Source organism: Neopelma chrysocephalum, unplaced genomic scaffold (assembly GCF_003984885.1).
Source record: "Neopelma chrysocephalum unplaced genomic scaffold, ASM398488v2 Primary Assembly neopelma1_24, whole genome shotgun sequence".
NCBI lineage: Eukaryota > Metazoa > Chordata > Aves > Passeriformes > Pipridae > Neopelma > Neopelma chrysocephalum.
The window spans coordinates 22433829-22451020 of NW_020897693.1; the positions used below are offsets into that span (position 1 = coordinate 22433829).

General features: G+C 43.7%; 1 protein-coding gene across 3 annotated transcripts in view; it reads right to left on the bottom strand.

Moving 5' to 3' along the window:
- Window positions 1-17192, bottom strand: part of GALNT16 (polypeptide N-acetylgalactosaminyltransferase 16) — a 76164-nt gene that overhangs the window by 34064 nt on the left and 24908 nt on the right. For all 3 annotated transcript variants that reach the window (XM_027707969.1, XM_027707960.1, XM_027707976.1), the window contains exons 2-3: window positions 4469-4644; window positions 1543-1641 (exon numbers count right to left, since the gene is read on the bottom strand). In XM_027707969.1, the coding sequence (XP_027563770.1) occupies window positions 1543-1641; window positions 4469-4644 (275 nt within the window). The remainder of the gene's footprint in view (window positions 1-1542; window positions 1642-4468; window positions 4645-17192) is intronic.

The following is a 17192-nucleotide window of genomic DNA, read 5'->3' on the forward strand; positions in this document are numbered from 1 at the left end:
GGGACCAGGCCAGCACACCAATAGGCCATTCTGCCCCAAATCTGACTAGTCCCATGCAGAGAGTCCTTCAGACAAATTTTGTTTATTTGTTTTCAATGTAGACTGAGACAACTGGCTAAAAATATCCAGCAAGAGACTAAGAAGGGGAATAGGGGAAAAAAAATGGGAAATAGGCTATCAGACAGAACCTGTGAACATGCCAGTTCAAATGGCTTGTTGCTGGCATCCTCAGTCCCACTGCCCTAGCAGCACCATGGTTTCAAACAACTCTGCTCATTTTCTCAACAGTGACTCTGTAGAACTCATGGTATGGTTCAAATGAAAAGGAAATGATATAAGTAAAAAGAAAAAACATGTTAATACAATATATACAGGTCTCTGGAAACACAGTAGCATCAAACTTGGCAGACAGAAACCTAGCCTTCTAGCCATGAGGCTAACTTGAAAAAGCCTGTTATTTATTCACATAGCGCATTCACATAGGTCCACAGGACCTGTCAGGGGAAAGAAGTGGCAATGACGAATAATGCATTCCTGCTAGTGATATCACCAGCTCAACCTTCTACACAGACAATTCACTCTTCCTTCAGCCTCCACAGGCTGTTCCTGGACCTGCATGCAGGCTTCAGAGACCCTTTGAGAAATGACTAATGAATTGATAAGTCAGAAAGGGCAGAGAGCATTTTTTTCTGTGAAAACTAAAAGGAAAGAAGCCTACCTGGGTTCTGTGGGGGTGATGGAAGAGGGGGGTGAAGGAGCAGCTGGAGCATTGCTTTGTAGTACAGATGACTGCATGCTTCCATCTACCCGGGGATGCTGACAGGCCCTATGCCACCTATTTACATAGTTAGATTTGGCCACTGTTGATACTCAGATATGAAGAGACACTAGTACAAGATAGCAAGTGTCCTGCAGGCTCAGCAGGGTCTGTGTGCAAAGCCCCAGGGAGGATCTGGTGGGCCATCAGGTTCAGCAACTGTTTACCAGCAAGTGATTCTGAGCACCTGCTCAGACCACAAGAGCTCGGACTCTACAAGACTTGTCCATCACTTTCTGCTTGAAAGACTTATAAGCTGTGCTCCCACCCACACTGAGCCAGTCTCAGCTTCTGGAACACGTGCCCTAGCAGGAAGTTGACTGCTTTTTTCTGGTTATGAAACACAGTCCCTCCTAAGCCTCCATCACTCATTGCATCAGGCAATACACAGTGTTCTCTTTGGTCCCTCTTCACTCTTCCAAACCAAGCTCACACAGACTCTTCTCACCTGCGGATGCAAGCCCAGCAGCCTGTTCCTGCTGCCCGTGATGCCCCCCCAAGAAGTCATACAGTGGGTAACTGCAGATATGCTCTGTATTTGAAAATATGCCCACACTGCCAATACAAGCCCCTGGCTTGTCCTAGTGGGCCAGCTGAAGGCTAGAACACTAGCACTTGGGGAACTGCAGTCACCCTGCTTGTCTAACTACTGGAAAATTCCTATTTCTCCACCAGTACCCTTCCTGACTCCACCATCCAGGCCCAGCACCCCTTGCTGAACTCACCTCTTCACCGTGCGGAGCAGGGTAGATCGCGCCTCATTGTGGAAGGTGATGATGAGACTGGTAGCTGGCAAGTCAGTGTCATAGCGTACAGAAGTGCACCTGCAACACAGAAGAGCAGAAGTGTAAGACAAATATCACCCAGCAGCAGCCACCGCAGCAATGTACCTAGAACTCCTAAGAAGAGAGTAATATGCTAAAATCAGAAACAGCACAATTGAGCTGCAGCAAGGGAGGCCTCAGCAGATCTTGTACCAAGGTTGGCAGAGCTTAAAAAGACCTGTGCCTGTTGAAAGGCAGTTTTGAGGCTGTGATACCTAAGCCTGCAAAGGTGCACACTAAGGAGGGCATGTGGGTTTTACAGTGAGAAAAGATTCAACAGCATGGACTCTAGTCCCTGCATTTACCTGTGATTCACATAAAATCTTGTTTATTCATGCATAGGACATGCATATGCTGAGGATGCATGGAGCTGGTACACCCAGGCATCACTGAATAAAGCACTTCAAATTCTTTGGATATTGAACTTTACAGAAAGGAAAACACAAGCTAGTGCTGTGATCTGCATTGGGGAGTTGCTGAGGTTCAACACTAACAGCTCAGTGGGCAGTGAAGAGCAATTCCTTATGTCTTCCCATCTGACTTTGTAATGTTAGGTACATACATACATTCTCACACTCAGAACTAAGGATTAATATGCACCAGGGCTGTTCATACCCTGTGGAGAACAAAGTTTCTGTGAGGGGAACAACTCACAAAAATGAATCCTGAATCCAGTTCTGGCAGATGCTAAGTATGGCAGATTTGGGCTGATCTGCTCCTCCAAAGTGTCTGCCTTCTTAACTTCCAGCCAGGGTAAAACTGCAGTCAGCCAGCACTAATTCCCTGTCTGATGAGGAGTCCACACCTGTTTTTAACAATTCAAGGCCACGCATAGACTGAATCCATCCTGGGAGGGAATACAAATCACTTCTTAGAGCCACTAGTTGTATTTCCACATTTACTTACTATTCTTTTATGGTTATTGCTAAACTGTTACTGTTTTTATCATCACATTTGATTCTACTGGTTTATGAGTTTTTCATTGCAATGTTTTATTAAGGGGACAGCAGCTTCATACAACAGTTTATAAACATATAAAGAAACCTTTGATAAAGACTCAAGTGGAAAATGTGAGACCAGACATGAGACATACCATATTTATTATTGTTTCAAAATAACTCTATGATGTAATGCATACAAAATGTATTGAGGAATCAGGAAGTGGAAAAGCAGAAGAGGCTCATGTATGTGTTATTTGAGGAAGTCATCTAAAGATTTCAGCATTACTACAGCACCACAGAGGACAAGGACAAGATTTGCACTTGAAAGTTGACCCTGTCTTTGCTTTGGATCAAAGAAACAGTTACATACTAAGGCAGAAGGAACTTGTAGGATATGGAGTCAAGTATGTCCGTGCTCTGCTTGGGTGCCTGAAGAAAAATTAGCAAGTTAGTGACCTACTGACTCTCCCTATTCCCTAAACACAGAGCCAGGTCCACAATCTAACTTGTATCAGCTGAAATAAGTCTTCATCCTGAGTTGCCATCCCAGCAACTATTTCAATATTGTTATAAGGCAAGATACTCAAATACAGTTCCCTCATTCTCCAATTGCCACTCCTGCAAAGGGGAGGAATATGGAAATAGGTTTATTTGTTCTGATTATATACTACTTTGGACTCCCCATTGCTCCAGGGGATCCTTGCAAAGCTGGGTCTGAAATGGCCATACATTGGCTGGGGATTATATATATGTTGCTCTTCAGACTGAAGTGCACATATGAGGCTTTGCACAAAAAGCATGCTCTGCATGCTAATGCAGATCAAAATAAACAATAACTCATCTTTGAAGTGAGCTGGTTTTCGGCCAGAACATGACAGCAGATTAACAGAAAACAGCAATTCTGCATGGCAGGGAGACTTGTCAGTACCACAGAACATGGCACTGCTGCCTCCAAGCCACTAGGAAACCAATCCCAAGTACTATGTTGGGGAACAGGAGCACAAGACTTGGATCCTACAACCAAGGTCCCGACTGCTTCCGTTCATAAGGACTCTGATGGCTGTCAGTGCTGGCAGGCTTACAAAGCTCCATGTCTCCTGACATCCCTTTCACAGTTTCAATCAAGTTAGATGCCTGGTTTCCTGTTCCCAGCAGCTGTGAAATGGTGCTTTGCAACCACAGACAGGGTCTAAGACTTAAGTAGACTGTTTGACACTATCCTATCCCTATCAAACCTACACTTTTCAAGATACAGCATTACCTTTTTCTATTCCAGAAACTACATTACCTGAGCACTATTAGCAATTTAAGGATGAGTTTATTCAGCTGAATAAATTCACCCCCATTGAAATAAGGACAGAACAACAGGACTTCGCAAGCCATCAAACTGTAGTTGCACTTTAGTTTTATCCCCACCCCAGCAGCCTTCATCCAAACAGTAATGCTCAGGCTGGAAAGAAGGCACCAAACCAGCTTCAGACAGCCAGGGCACAGCAGGTGATGAACACTAGAGCAAAGCAAGACTGCAACAAAGGTATACTTTGCAGCCAGGAGAGGGAAGCCATGAATGTGAGGGGAGTTGTGCAAAAAAAAACTGTCAGATGAGCAATATGAGCTGCAATTGAGGAGCTGTGCTAAAAAAAGTTGATGCTTGGACCTGGAAAAAGAGATGCTAGAAAGGTCACAAGCTGGGGCTGAATTAGTCAAGGGTCTCAGAGCATTTGAGATCCTTCCAGATTAACCATCCAATTCAGTGAAGTAACAGACCAATGCTGGTAAAGAAAAACCCCAAACATCTTTGGTCAACATTGCAGAACAACACAGGAGGACAGTGGTCTTCCTGCCCTAAGCAGCAGCCATGGCTTAGAGCAAGGGCTGCAGGGTACCTGTAGTGCCTGGTGTCCCGAATGAGTCGATCGCTGCTGAGTTTGTCGCTCTCCAGCTGATTAAAAGCGTGCTGGCGGTAAGGATCTTCTCCAGCCTTCAGCTGCTTTGAGGACAAATAAGCCTTTTCATCAAAACCCCTTCGGCTGTTCTTCTCTCCTTGGGGAGTCCGCGTCATCTAGAGCAGACACAAGCATGAGAGCATCAGGGAGAGCAGCCGACACGTGGTTAGACACAGATAATAAGTTCAGATATTGCCACACATCTGTAAGTGGCTCAGGTATGGAGAAAGACAGGAGAGGCAAGAGCTTGGAAATGAGAGCAGGAAACCCTCATAGACTGAGTTTTATAATTGCCTTCTCTGAGGAAAATTGCAGGCCTCACTATCCTTGCCAACTGAGCTTGGGATGAAAGCTGATGTTCCTGATAGCACAGGCAGAGCCAAATTCCCTTTAGCACTTGTTACACAGAATGTGTGAGGCTGCAGACATTCGGAAATCCTTCCAGGAGATGCATGTTTGAGAGCAGTCTCCAGCCAAGGTGGCTGAAACACAGTATTTTGAGGAAAAACAGTTTCAGCCTTTTGATAATCACTATTTCATACAAATACAGAGGCAGCTGATTTAACAAGTTCCCTGCTGTGCCTTGCCCAGATTTTCCCAATCTCACAGAAGTCCATGACACAGTTGAAAGCTGCACGTGACTGTCCCCAGTACCCCACAAGAGTTAAAATACCTGAGCCATCCCTCTCCTCTCCTAATTTTCCTCTAGCTTTCTGAGGCCATAGAGTCAGTGCAAAACCAGCACCTAAAAACCATTCACTAGGGTCACCAGGTGAGAGGACAGGCACAGCTGTGGCCCATGCTGAACTTTTAGGAGATTTTGGTTGGAAACAACATACAAACTCTAAAATATTGGATTATAAAGCAATCGGGATTGTTCATACAATAGAAGTAGTTTAACAAATTGTCTGTGGTAGCCGTTTGGTAGACCAAGTCACGAAGAAGCCATAAAATATTCCCAGCCTTGTACGAGGGAGTGCTGGAGCTCCCTAAAACTGCTGCAAGAGGCAAATACTGGCACATACACGTCTCATTCAGGGCACTGGATAATCCTCAGATCTTGAGATCATTCTATGTAAAATAGTTTGGATACTCTCTAATACCAGCCTTGATCACATTTCTCCCTCTGCTAAAGAGCTCCTTTTAGGAGTTATAGAGGGCAAGAGATCAGAGAGTGGTCCCCAGTATCATACAGCATTTTGCTTGAGCCATCTTAGTGGGTTGGGAAAGAATTCAGGAGACCCACCACCACAGCAAATTCCTTAAGCAAGAGAGTGCTTAGAAGAACCTACATATCTCCAACTTTCTCTGAGAAGGGCTACCTTGCAGTACAGACAGCCCTAGGAGAACCAGAGTGTTGGATAAGAAGATGGCAAATGAAATTCAGCACAGAGAAGTGTAAGATAATGAACATTAGAAAAAACAAATTGAACTACTCATGTACATTGATGGATTTCAAATGAACCATGACCACTCAGGTTACAGATCTGAGCATCCCCATGAAATGAATGCTCAAATGAAACCCTGCACTCGGTCTGCCGAGATGGGAAATACGGAAAATTGAGTGCACTGCAAATGGAACAGAGAAAACTGAAACCATTGTGAACAATTATTCGAATCAGTGACAACTCAGCAGCCGTGGCCAGAGCACAAGTTTTGTCAAGCCTGTCTCTGGAAGGAAGCTACTGGAGGATGAAGAGAAATTAGAGGTTAGGACTATTCCATTTGGAGAGAAGACAAATGAAGTCAGAAAAAAAATGAAGATGGCCCATAAAAATTATGCCTAATTCAGCCAAGGTCAGCCTGATGCTCATATTTCTCCTTCTTATCTTACCATACAAGAATGAGGGAAACCTCTTTTCATAGGGAAAAAAAAGCGTTCCTATTTTCAACAGAAAGAAACTCCTTCAGCCACTGCACAACCAAGCCTATGCTATGGCGTAGGACACACATAGGTATATTCCAGTGGATAAGTCTGCCTCTGTTCTGCTCCTCCAGGCAGAGAACGCCCTGCTCTGCCACCCCTTCTCAAGGCTGCCATCCTCTCCCACCCCTTGCAGTCATCACTGCCACAACCCCACCAACCAGGCATGTCACTGGGTTATGGTAACATCTCAGTTACTTTTATGGCTGGTTTCACAGCCTGCTACCTAGAATCTCCCTTGAAATTGTATTTTCAGGATGACGAGGAAAATAATTACTTTCATACCTCTAAAAACTGAAATGTTTTCTTTCTCTAAATCATACTAGGAGTTTTGTCAAACTTAGTTTCCATTTCTCTTTTTCCTTTCACCCTAGAAAACAATGCTGATTTGCAGCAAAAGCCCAGCTTATCACATGCCTTTAAATATTTTGCAGTCACTCGCCCTCTGCTACTTATGTCTCCCTGAGGCCCCTGAAAAGTAACAGCTCATTTTGGTTTATATTGCCAGGAACATACTAGAAAATGCTGGAACTGGCAATAAATTTTCAGAAGACATTTTTCTCAGGGCGGTGCAAAGGTTGGGGACTCCTCATGGTGTGGAGCAGGGTCTGGCAGCCAGGGACCAACCCACACCCCAGCCAGAAGTTGAGCACCAGCGAGGGGCACCAGGGCAGCCCCAGCCCCAGGTATTGGGTACCTCTCTGGGGACAGGACGGGATGGGGGCCCCAGGCAGGCAAGGCTATTGGGAGGCGGAGACCAGCCCTGCTGCAGTGTCACTGGGGCAGGGGCTGAGAGACCCTGGGGTCCTGGCCATGGGCAGGGTGGGGAAAGTCTCAGGGGGCTGACATGCGGTCCTGGGCCATGGGCAAGGTGGGGAGAGTTGTGGGAAGTGAGCAGGGACATGACTAGTGACCTCAAGGCTATGATACGTTTAAACTTGAACTATCAGGGATAATTCCTCTAGATACTATGGTTCTCACATAGCTTATACATCAAACAGTGGTAGAAGAGCACTTGGAATTGATTGTCAGTTAAGAATTAAGTCCCACTTGTAGTTTATCTCAGACAGTATCTCTTTGTGCTCTCTTCAAACAGGCAGAAGAGAAGTTGCAGGGGATGATAGCTAGGAGGGTCTGGCTTCAGCTTCCAGAAAGGCAGCTAATCAATAGATAATCAACAAGTAATCAAACATTCATCTATGAGCACCATGACTATAACAAGGTAATAAATAAGAGCCAACTGAGATTTGTCAAGACAGATCACATCAGACCAACATAATTTTCTCCTGTGATGGAATAATCAGGCTCAAGGGTGTGGAAAAGCAAGAGATAAGATACTTCATGACTTTGATAAGGTTTTTGATATGGGCTGTTAAGATGTTGTCATTAGCGAGCTAGAAAAATAATAGTCTGGGTGAAACTACTGAAGAATGGGTGAAATGGTTTGGAAAACCACTGTCTGAGCAGAATTATTAGCTGTTCACTGCCAGAGCAGAGGGGCTGTGGTGAGAGCAGGTCTTAAGGGTTTGTTCTGGATCCAGTACCACTCAGTATTTTCATAAGTACCTTGGCTATTCAGAGTATGTATGTCAAATCCATAGGAAATCCAGAAAAAATGTCAGACACATTAGGTAACAGGATGAGAATTCAAAATTATCTCAATATATGGGAAAAAAATGTCTGAAAACAGTAAATGCAATTCAATAGGGGCACCACAGACCCCTACAGTTCATCAGGTAATGTAATTACACACTCTCTATCCCTACGCTTGAGGCTGAGACTACAAGGTGGAGTTAGGGCAGCAGAAGACCCCAGTTCCTTATGAGTGATGCTCTGTGATAGATCAAAAAAAAAAAAAAAAGAAGTGCTACACAAAAGCAGAAATAAAGATGAATAGGTACTGGAAATGTGAGTGTCTAGACTAGGGATTAGCAAATAGTTTGCACAAATTAAATTTTGTCCCAAACATTGCTGAGGCATCCAACAAAATTTGCATATTGAAATTTCAGGAAATACCCTAAACCTTCTAATCTTATTCTGCCCTTTTTCATTTTCATAAATGCTTTTCTCTTTCAGTGACGGAATGGACTCAGATGCACTTCTGCTGTTGAAAGTGTGTTCTTATTTGCGTTTTGACACGGTTCAATAGACCAGACACTTTATAAATAGTGAAATTAACTTTGTTAGCGAGGGATTAAGGGTAAGGAATGAATGCCATGCACATCTATGAAAACTTGAGAAACTCATTTCTTGACTAACACAGAGATATTCCTCTAGGCCTGATTCCTTGTGAAATAGTAAGACTATAATACAGACTGTGCCATTCACCTCTGTGCATTGTCACTGTCTGCCATCAGACACAGGCATACCCACTGCCACATTGTGCTAACAGCCACTAAAACCAGAGCTGGGGAATTCAGGGCCCCAAGATGCATTTTTTTAACAGCAGGTTTGGCCAAATTCAAAAAGAATAACCATACCCCACAGGTCACGAAGAATTGTTACTTAATTAGAGTAAGGTATGCAAAACTCTCAGAGGTAAATGCAATTAATAATTTTACAGTTACTGTAAACTTAGTCCAATAGCACTTTTATGTGACATGATGTATACTTTGCAGTACTAGCACTTCTTACAAGTATTTAGTGCTAGTACAACAAACGGAGCAGGGGTTGCCATGCTTCTCCTTTGTTCTAAGCTCATTTTCATGACTGTATCAGCTCTGCCAAACCCCCAGAAACGCAAAACATCAATTCCAAGCCATCCCCAGTAAGTGGAAGACCTAACTGATCAATTGATCAATATGACACAAAGCAAGCCAAAGAGTAACAACTTCACCAAATCTTCTTCCCTTTCCAGACCCCCCTTCAACTTATCCCACTGCTGCAGCCTCACATTCTGCCACTGACATGATCCTCAACCCTGTCAGCATCTCCCTCCCACCAGTTCTGCAGGTCTCAGCAGATTCTTCCCCTCTGAACTGGTTTCATGCCAGTTTCAACCCACTGGATTGAGATACAACCTTGCTGGCTGAGCAAATCCTCTTCTTTCAGAGCAAAGGTCAGAGCCAAGTCACCTCTGCAAACCACAGTGGAGCTGCTGGGGCCTGCATGGTGTGAAATTTTTCTCTGGAAAAATCTGGTTTACTCTACATGCTCCATATGCTGTCCTAGTGACCTGAAGACAAGTCCCAGAGTGGACAAGATGGCACAGCACCACGACCAGCAATGAGATGCCAGGAAGCACAGCAGTGCTTGGGGATGCTACAGAGACAAGTGCTGCTCAGCTCTGTAACCCATCTGGTGGCACATGGATGGGCTATGAATGGCTCAGATCACAGGCAGAGCAGGACTGAGAGCTACAGCAACTCCCCAGAAATTCCCAGGCAGCAAGCTACTCTCTATGGGCTGAACCTGCAAGATAAGGTGAGCTGAATACCTGTTGCCAAAAGCACTTGTTTTAGAGGGTGTGTTGCATTTCCAGTTGCGGTTAGGAACCTCAGTGCGCACATGGCTTTTGTTATGTCTCATAAAATAGTCTGTACACTTCTCCAAAAAATTTCCTATGGTACTTAGAGAGAAAAGCCTGTGCCTGACAGCATAGGGCCTATTTTATTCACGCTTTGTTTAACTGTGTAAAGCATTGTAAATGTGGTTTAGGAACCATGCTCTTATGGAACTTCTACTAAGAAATGTTAATAAAAATTACCACAGTTAAATAGAACCATCTCTGTTCTTCAGAAGTGCTGACAGAGGAGCTCAGAGACCAATTTGAATGTTTCATTTGTAGCTTGCACAAACTGGAGTAACACAATGGAAGAAGTAGAGCTACTTGATCAGCTACCACAGCAGCTAATTGGTCACAAAAGAATTTCTACCGTTATCAACACTGGACAATCTTGAGGCCAACTGCCATTTCCAAATTGGGCTGGAGAGACGAGTGGTGGGCTTCCAGCAGAGGCTATTACCAATGCTCTCCGAGAAAAGGCCATGGTCACCAGCAAACAGCACTTCTCCAGGCCCTGTGACAGAGCTGTAGTTGCCAAGGGATGGTAAGAGTGAGAAGCAGAGAAGGTCTGCTGGGGCTTGCTTTCCAGTCCTGATGCTTGCCCAAAGGCTTCTCCACCTCCCTATTCTTTTCCACAGTCTCCTGGCATGTATTGCCTTCTGTGCAATTCTCTGTCAACTCTGCAACACTGCATGCCTACTCTCTTCTGTTTCAGCCCTGAAAAACCCTTTCTTTCCATCCCTGCCTCATGGCTAGGAAGTCATGTGATTCCACCAAACATTTTCTGTTTTGTTCTTTTCTTCCCTCATAGTTTTCCCAGATATTGAATTGTTGACAAGGAAAGTGTCCTCAAGAATCTGGCCTGTAAAGGTGGAAATCCTGTACAAGACAAGAAAGGAGATGCAACTATCTTTTTGTATTTGTTTTCCATAGCAACTGGTTTTCCACACCCATCAATTTTGGATGTTACTTTCAGAGCTTCCTCCAAGAGACACAGAAGATGGTACAGTGTTTTCCGTGTTAATCCCTACAGCATGGATTAGGTGAACATCACACTCTCCTATGACATCTGTCACAAGAAGACATGGGTTGTTAGTGAGAAGAGTTTAGAAATAGGATGTTGCTGACTTACAGGTCACAACCTTGTCTTGATAGACAAGGATTGGTCACTAACTTTCAAGCAGACTTGCTGTGGTCTGACAGTGTGGGGGAAGTTTACAGGGAGAGCAGCAAAAAAACCCCACCAAAAAACCCAAGAGCAATTAAATTACTGCCTCTATCACGAACAGTGGTTCTCTGATAGCTTCACACACCACTACTGTCATCCAACTTCTCAGTATACAGAAAGGTGGAGTCCCAGCTCCTTGCTAAGTCTTGCTTCTGAGGCAGCCATGTGGCCTCTGCCTAATGATCCTACTTAGCCATCTCTTTAGTGACTTTGTGGAGAAGCAACCTTGTGATACTTCATGCAGACTCTGCCTGTCCTTGTCTACAGGAGAGAAGAGATGCTTCCAGGAAGCACATCTGGATCACTTTGCCCAGGCCTCAAAGGTATGCAAAGCAGCATGGATTGACAACTGGAGGATGGCCAAAAGTAACACACATTGCACAAGCGCCAGCGCTACAGCAGAAATCAGTCTCATTCATTCTGCAAATAGAAGCCCTAAAGAGTATGGGGTACTCGCTGCCTACTGGTTATACTAGCTCAGCATAACACTGCACCTGTTTCACATGCAGGGACTGGCTTCAGCACCAACTAACCCCCCTCCATGCCCACATAGATTAACAATCAATGCATAAATCATGTCCACTTGGATTCCCCTCTGAATACAGTCCTGATGTATATTCATTGTAGAATGATAACCTGAGAAGCTGGAGTTTATTATAACCTCACATGTTACAGATGCACAATATTACTGTTCATCATGCTCTATGGCTGGCCAAGGCAGATATAGCATATATAGATACAACATATAGCAGGAGATGACTTCTGTAAAGTATGTCCATCTTTGATCTAGCTAGGTAATCCTGAATAGACTATGAGTAGTTAGCAAGGGCTAGATCCTATAAAGTCTTGTGGCCCAGTTGCCCAGAGGCAGGAAGACATTGACCATAACTGGAGGGAGGGGACATGATGCCCTAAGGTATCCTTCTGGTCTTTTGTTTTTAGGAGCCATTGAATAAAGCAAAGCAGTGGAAGCCAGAAGGGCTTCAAAGACAGACGCCTGAGGGCACTCTCTTCCAAATAGCTCGGAGGAAATGAGGCTGCTCGGAACCAGAGGAAATGCGGCTGCTCAGAACCGTAGAGATCCAGACCCCAGATGAGGTAAGAGTGTTGCCAAGGCCCATTTCTCCCCTCAGTTTGAAGTCTAATGCACACAGATGTCCATTATGAAAATTTGAAAAATTATATTACAATTTTTGGGTTTAATATATTTTTGACATTCACATACATTGATTTTGTATAAATACCCACATGTCAAGACTCACATACATCTGGCTTCTATGTTCATTCAGTCTTCATCTCATATCCTGGACTAAAGCCATTTGTTTCCCATTTGGCAAACTTTGTTGTGATATGCCATTTTTGCTCATATAAATCTTCATGCTTTTGTATTTCACCCCAGAAGAAAACCAATGTGGAACACCCCATGAAAAACAGCGAGTGGATGGTCTTCAAAATTACTGAGTTCCAGAATGAGAGGGGAGTGTGAGGTCTCTGGGGTTGCTGTTCCCTGAAACAGTACTTGTTTTCCAAGCACACCTCTCTGTATCCGTAAATATCCATGACAACATCTGGTGCCAGAGAGAAGACAGACAGGACAGTACACTATTCGAATATCTAAGGGACTTGACCATTCACGATGGCACCCACACCAAAACAGCAGCATTGTCAGAAAGAGGTCCAAGTGGGTAGCTGGGGACACTGTGCTGCTGGGCATGAAGGTTTTCCACAGAGAAGATGGTCACATGGACAGGAAGCTGTCTGCATTCAGACATCTGTTTAGTATCACACAGGAAACCTCCTTAGCAAAAGCCATCTAGGTTACTTACTGTATATAGGAATCATCATGGCTAGGCTTTGCGAACAAAGATTTGGGAAGGGCTCTACCCACATTTGCTACAAGCATGTTGGTGGCTAAAAAGGCCAATGCGAGATAGACAGGTCAGGATTACTGCTCTGCTAAAGGTCATACGTACACGGTTTGTATTCAGAGTAAAAAAGGCACTATGAGAAGCTGCATTTTTTTCTTTTGGAAAAATATCCCAGTCTTCATAGGCATTTAAATATGCAAAGAACGCCCCTGGTTTCCCAGTGATTTTGAATTGGGAAAACAAGGAAGAAAAAGGAACAATGTTTCGTTATTCGTCCTCTAAGTGTTAGATGCTCAGTGGCCTCTTAGCCTCTACCTGAACCCTGATTTATAGCACCTGTATCACAACAGACTGACATATAGCATTCTGTATCAAGACAGATGATGTCCCCCCGTTCACCTGGTAGCACCCACAAAACTAATAAGACAGTTTAAATGAAGGTGGTCTAGATCTTCATAAAACATCAGTCACATGAACTGTGTCTCTCTATGTCCACTCCCCCACCTACGCTGTCTGCACAGACACGTGTATGTGCCTTCTGCACTGATGTACTAATCTATTCCCTTTGAACTCAAGTGACCTACATTCAGTCCTTTCCTCCCAGTGATTCACAACTGTCTAGAGTGACAGATGCCGACACACACATTTTCATAGAAAAGGAGAAAGCAACTTTAGGCCTCATAAGCTGCTAACATAGTAAGCAGTGAACTAGTTACCTAAGAGATGAGCAGAGGTCAGCTAGTACTGAGAAGTGGGCACCATTCACTCAAAGCATTTAAGTATTTAAATACATTAAGATTAGGGCTCATTTTCTTTGCCTTCAAGATCACGCTGCAAGGGCTTTTTAGTAAGGCTAGAGAAAGGAAGCTGAAGTACCTTTTTAATCATTCATCCTCAAGGGTTAGAGCTTTAAATGGAGATTAGAAGATTAAGAATAAAATAGCGTGGTTTTGCAAGTAGTCAACATTCACACTCCAAAGAAATACTGTGCACATGCACAGCTAAGCCGGTAAGACAAGGGGACATTTCAGGACATTTCATAACCCTACCAGGGACAAACCCAGCAGGACATAAGAATTTCTCCGCATCTTCCAGCAAGAAAAGTCTTTAATGTGTTTTTGTTAGCAGGTCTTCCTCAAACAATCATGACTTTTAAATATCATTCAATTCCACATCAACTTTCTCCTCTCTCTCCATGTTAATTATCAGATAGATTCTGTTACAGCCTTTCACAGATAGCTGCAGCAGGCAGGTGGGAAACACTGCACATCTTTCAGACAGAGCCAGGTGGCAGTCTGGCCTCTGGAGCCACATTCCTGCCTTTGTGCCAGCTGGGCCCAGTACTATGCTGCTTCTGGAGGCTAGCCCACAGTCCCAGAGCCTGCACAGACCTTGTCTTCCCAGGAAATAACACTTGAGCAGGACGTGATTTTGATGAGTTAGGTAATTTACCACAATGCTCCACACAGCTCTTCCTCACATTAGCTTTTAAACATCACAGAGAAAGGCTTTTGGCAGGACCCATTGGTTGAGAGTCAGACAAGCCCAATATGAAAATGCAACTTGTCTGTAAACCAGCAACCAAGCTGACATTAATGGAGTGATTTAATATAACTCCCCAAGTTGCCACTGAATTATGACCTGATTGCTTAGAGAAGTCAAGAAAAACCTTCAGCTCACAAAGTAGACTTGTATTTTGGAGGTTTGAAGCCGTGAGATCTATTCCCAAGGACTGTACTGATATTTCTTCTGTAGTGACAATAGCAATGGTGCATATAGATCCATAATTTATTACAAAAATGAGTCCTTTTGTATAAGACCTTCTTCACTCAGACATCTCCTCTGCCATGCATTCAGTCCTGCGGCATACAACATTGTTTTCTAACAGTGGAAAAACTCATTGTCTATTTGTCCATGAAGATTTGAAAATATCAGGCTGTTGCCATTTTGTTTAGGAGCCAAATGATATTCCATTATAATTGATTAATTTTTCAGTTACTGCATTGCTCCAATTCCAGGACTCAGTAATCAATTTGAACTGACAAAACCCTCAGAGCCACATTCTGCTCCTGCTTGGGTCCCCATTTGCAAAGGCATTAAATTCACCTCCCCAATAGCAAATTTAATCAAGGATGCATACCAATGAAGAATAATGCAATGGGCTCCTATACGCCTGTCAAATACGAAAAACACCTGTGTTCTGCTATGCAGGCCTCTGTCATTCTAGACTTCAATCACATTTTTAATAGAGGCCTCCTCAACAGCCTCTCGGCTCTGCCATTTAATCACTGTCAACCAGGAAAGAGTTGGGCATATAAGGAAGAGCAGAACCACTGAAGCAGGCAAATACACTCAAGACAAGTATGGCACAAACACTGCTCATGGAAACGTGCCTGTGCACAAAGTGCCGCAGTCCCTTACATAGCCACTTGTCTCATTCTGCAGGTGCAAACTGCAGCAAAACAAAGTCAGTGATATCAAGGATCTTTAAAATCCATTACTCAGTCAATCCCTGTCCAATACAAAGGGCAGCCATCATCTGACTGCACACACAGTGCTCACAGGTCCATACTGTAAGATCATCTTGTAAAGATACAACTCCTGGGTTATGTTGTTAGGAGAACTCACAGCTTTTCTATTAATAAGATAATTTTTTTGCCTTCATAGTTGCAGAAGAGAAAAAGGTGGATATATAGAAATTCAAAATCCAGAAGGTAAAGGACACAACACTTAATTTTCAAATCAAGTAATGTTTGAATGTTTGTGGTCAGCAATAACAGTGCTACAGAAACCCTGGGCTATAGCCGTTTCTTTGGCCTGTCTTAGCCATAAATTTGATCAGGCTGACTTTGGGAGCTGCTGTTTTTGAGTTCATTTATGAAAAGATATGTCTGGCATTTTTCTCTACATATTCAACTAGTGGGATTTTGCCCAAATTTCACTTTCAGAATACTCCCAGAGTCCTGCAACCCGGTCCCATTTCCCTCTCATCACACAAAACCTGCACTCCTGACATAAGCCCCTCCCTCCCTGACACCCAGATGGCTCCAATCCAGTCACCAGCTCAGCAGTTTCCACTCTGTGAGCAAGCTTTCACTCTTCAAAGCCCATGTATGGGTCATAGCAAAAACTTGGGTGTCTGTTTCTGATAGGTGCAGCTGTGATCCTAACCTTTGGCTTCCATTGGAGTGTTGTGTGAGAGTAACCAATACTGTCAAGAAGACAGTTTTCCCTTCTCAAGATCCACTGGACGCTTTTTTAAAAATTCTCCTCTTCCAAAGTATGATGGCTGAGTATAACCAGCAGGACTGAGTGACCTCTATTCACATCCTGGGGCAACATAGCCTTGCTACCTCCCATGGCCCAAGGAGCGCCACACATCTGTTTCCTTAAAGAGAGAGCACAGCCTCAAAAAGCCACCAGTGCTGTGATGGTCAAAGAATCTTGGCCATGCCTTCAGGAGCCTTACTAAAGATGAATGAAAAATAAACCTAGACATGTTCAGTCCTGTCACCGTTCCATGAAACCCAGAGGGTTGCTCATGAGGATGACCTCTGTTTGGTGAGTTCTGCTTTCTTCTCTCAGCATGGAGCTGCATGAAGCACACAGGCTTTATTTGTGTTGAGAAGAACACAAAAGGAAAGTCTGAGCGTCTGTAAATGACTAGGCAAATTCAGTGGCAAAACTCCCAGTGACATCAGTAGGACAGAATTTTCACCACAACAAAAATATAAACAATGAGAAACAAACACACACAGAGTACTCATCCAAGACTCAGTTTTCTACCACTTTTCAGTCGTTTGGAAAAATCAAACTGCTTAACACACTGAACTTCCCTTTCTTACAACTCTCTATTTGCCCTGGAAAATGGTTTAGAAACCATTTTAACTAATATGTTATAAATGGCCCTCATTACCCAGAAGACAAATAATGTATAAATTTCTAGCTGGAGGTTGCAATGGCAAGGTAAAGGTTAAAAGCAAAACAGCTTGTTGGGAGACATGGAGTCTGTAACAGAACTCATTTTCTCCCAAACAGAAAAAGATGTTGAGAAATTCTTCACATTTCTGGCTTGCTCTTGTTGGGTTTCTGCATTTCTGACTCCACAAGGGAATGTGGAGATGAACAAACATGAACAA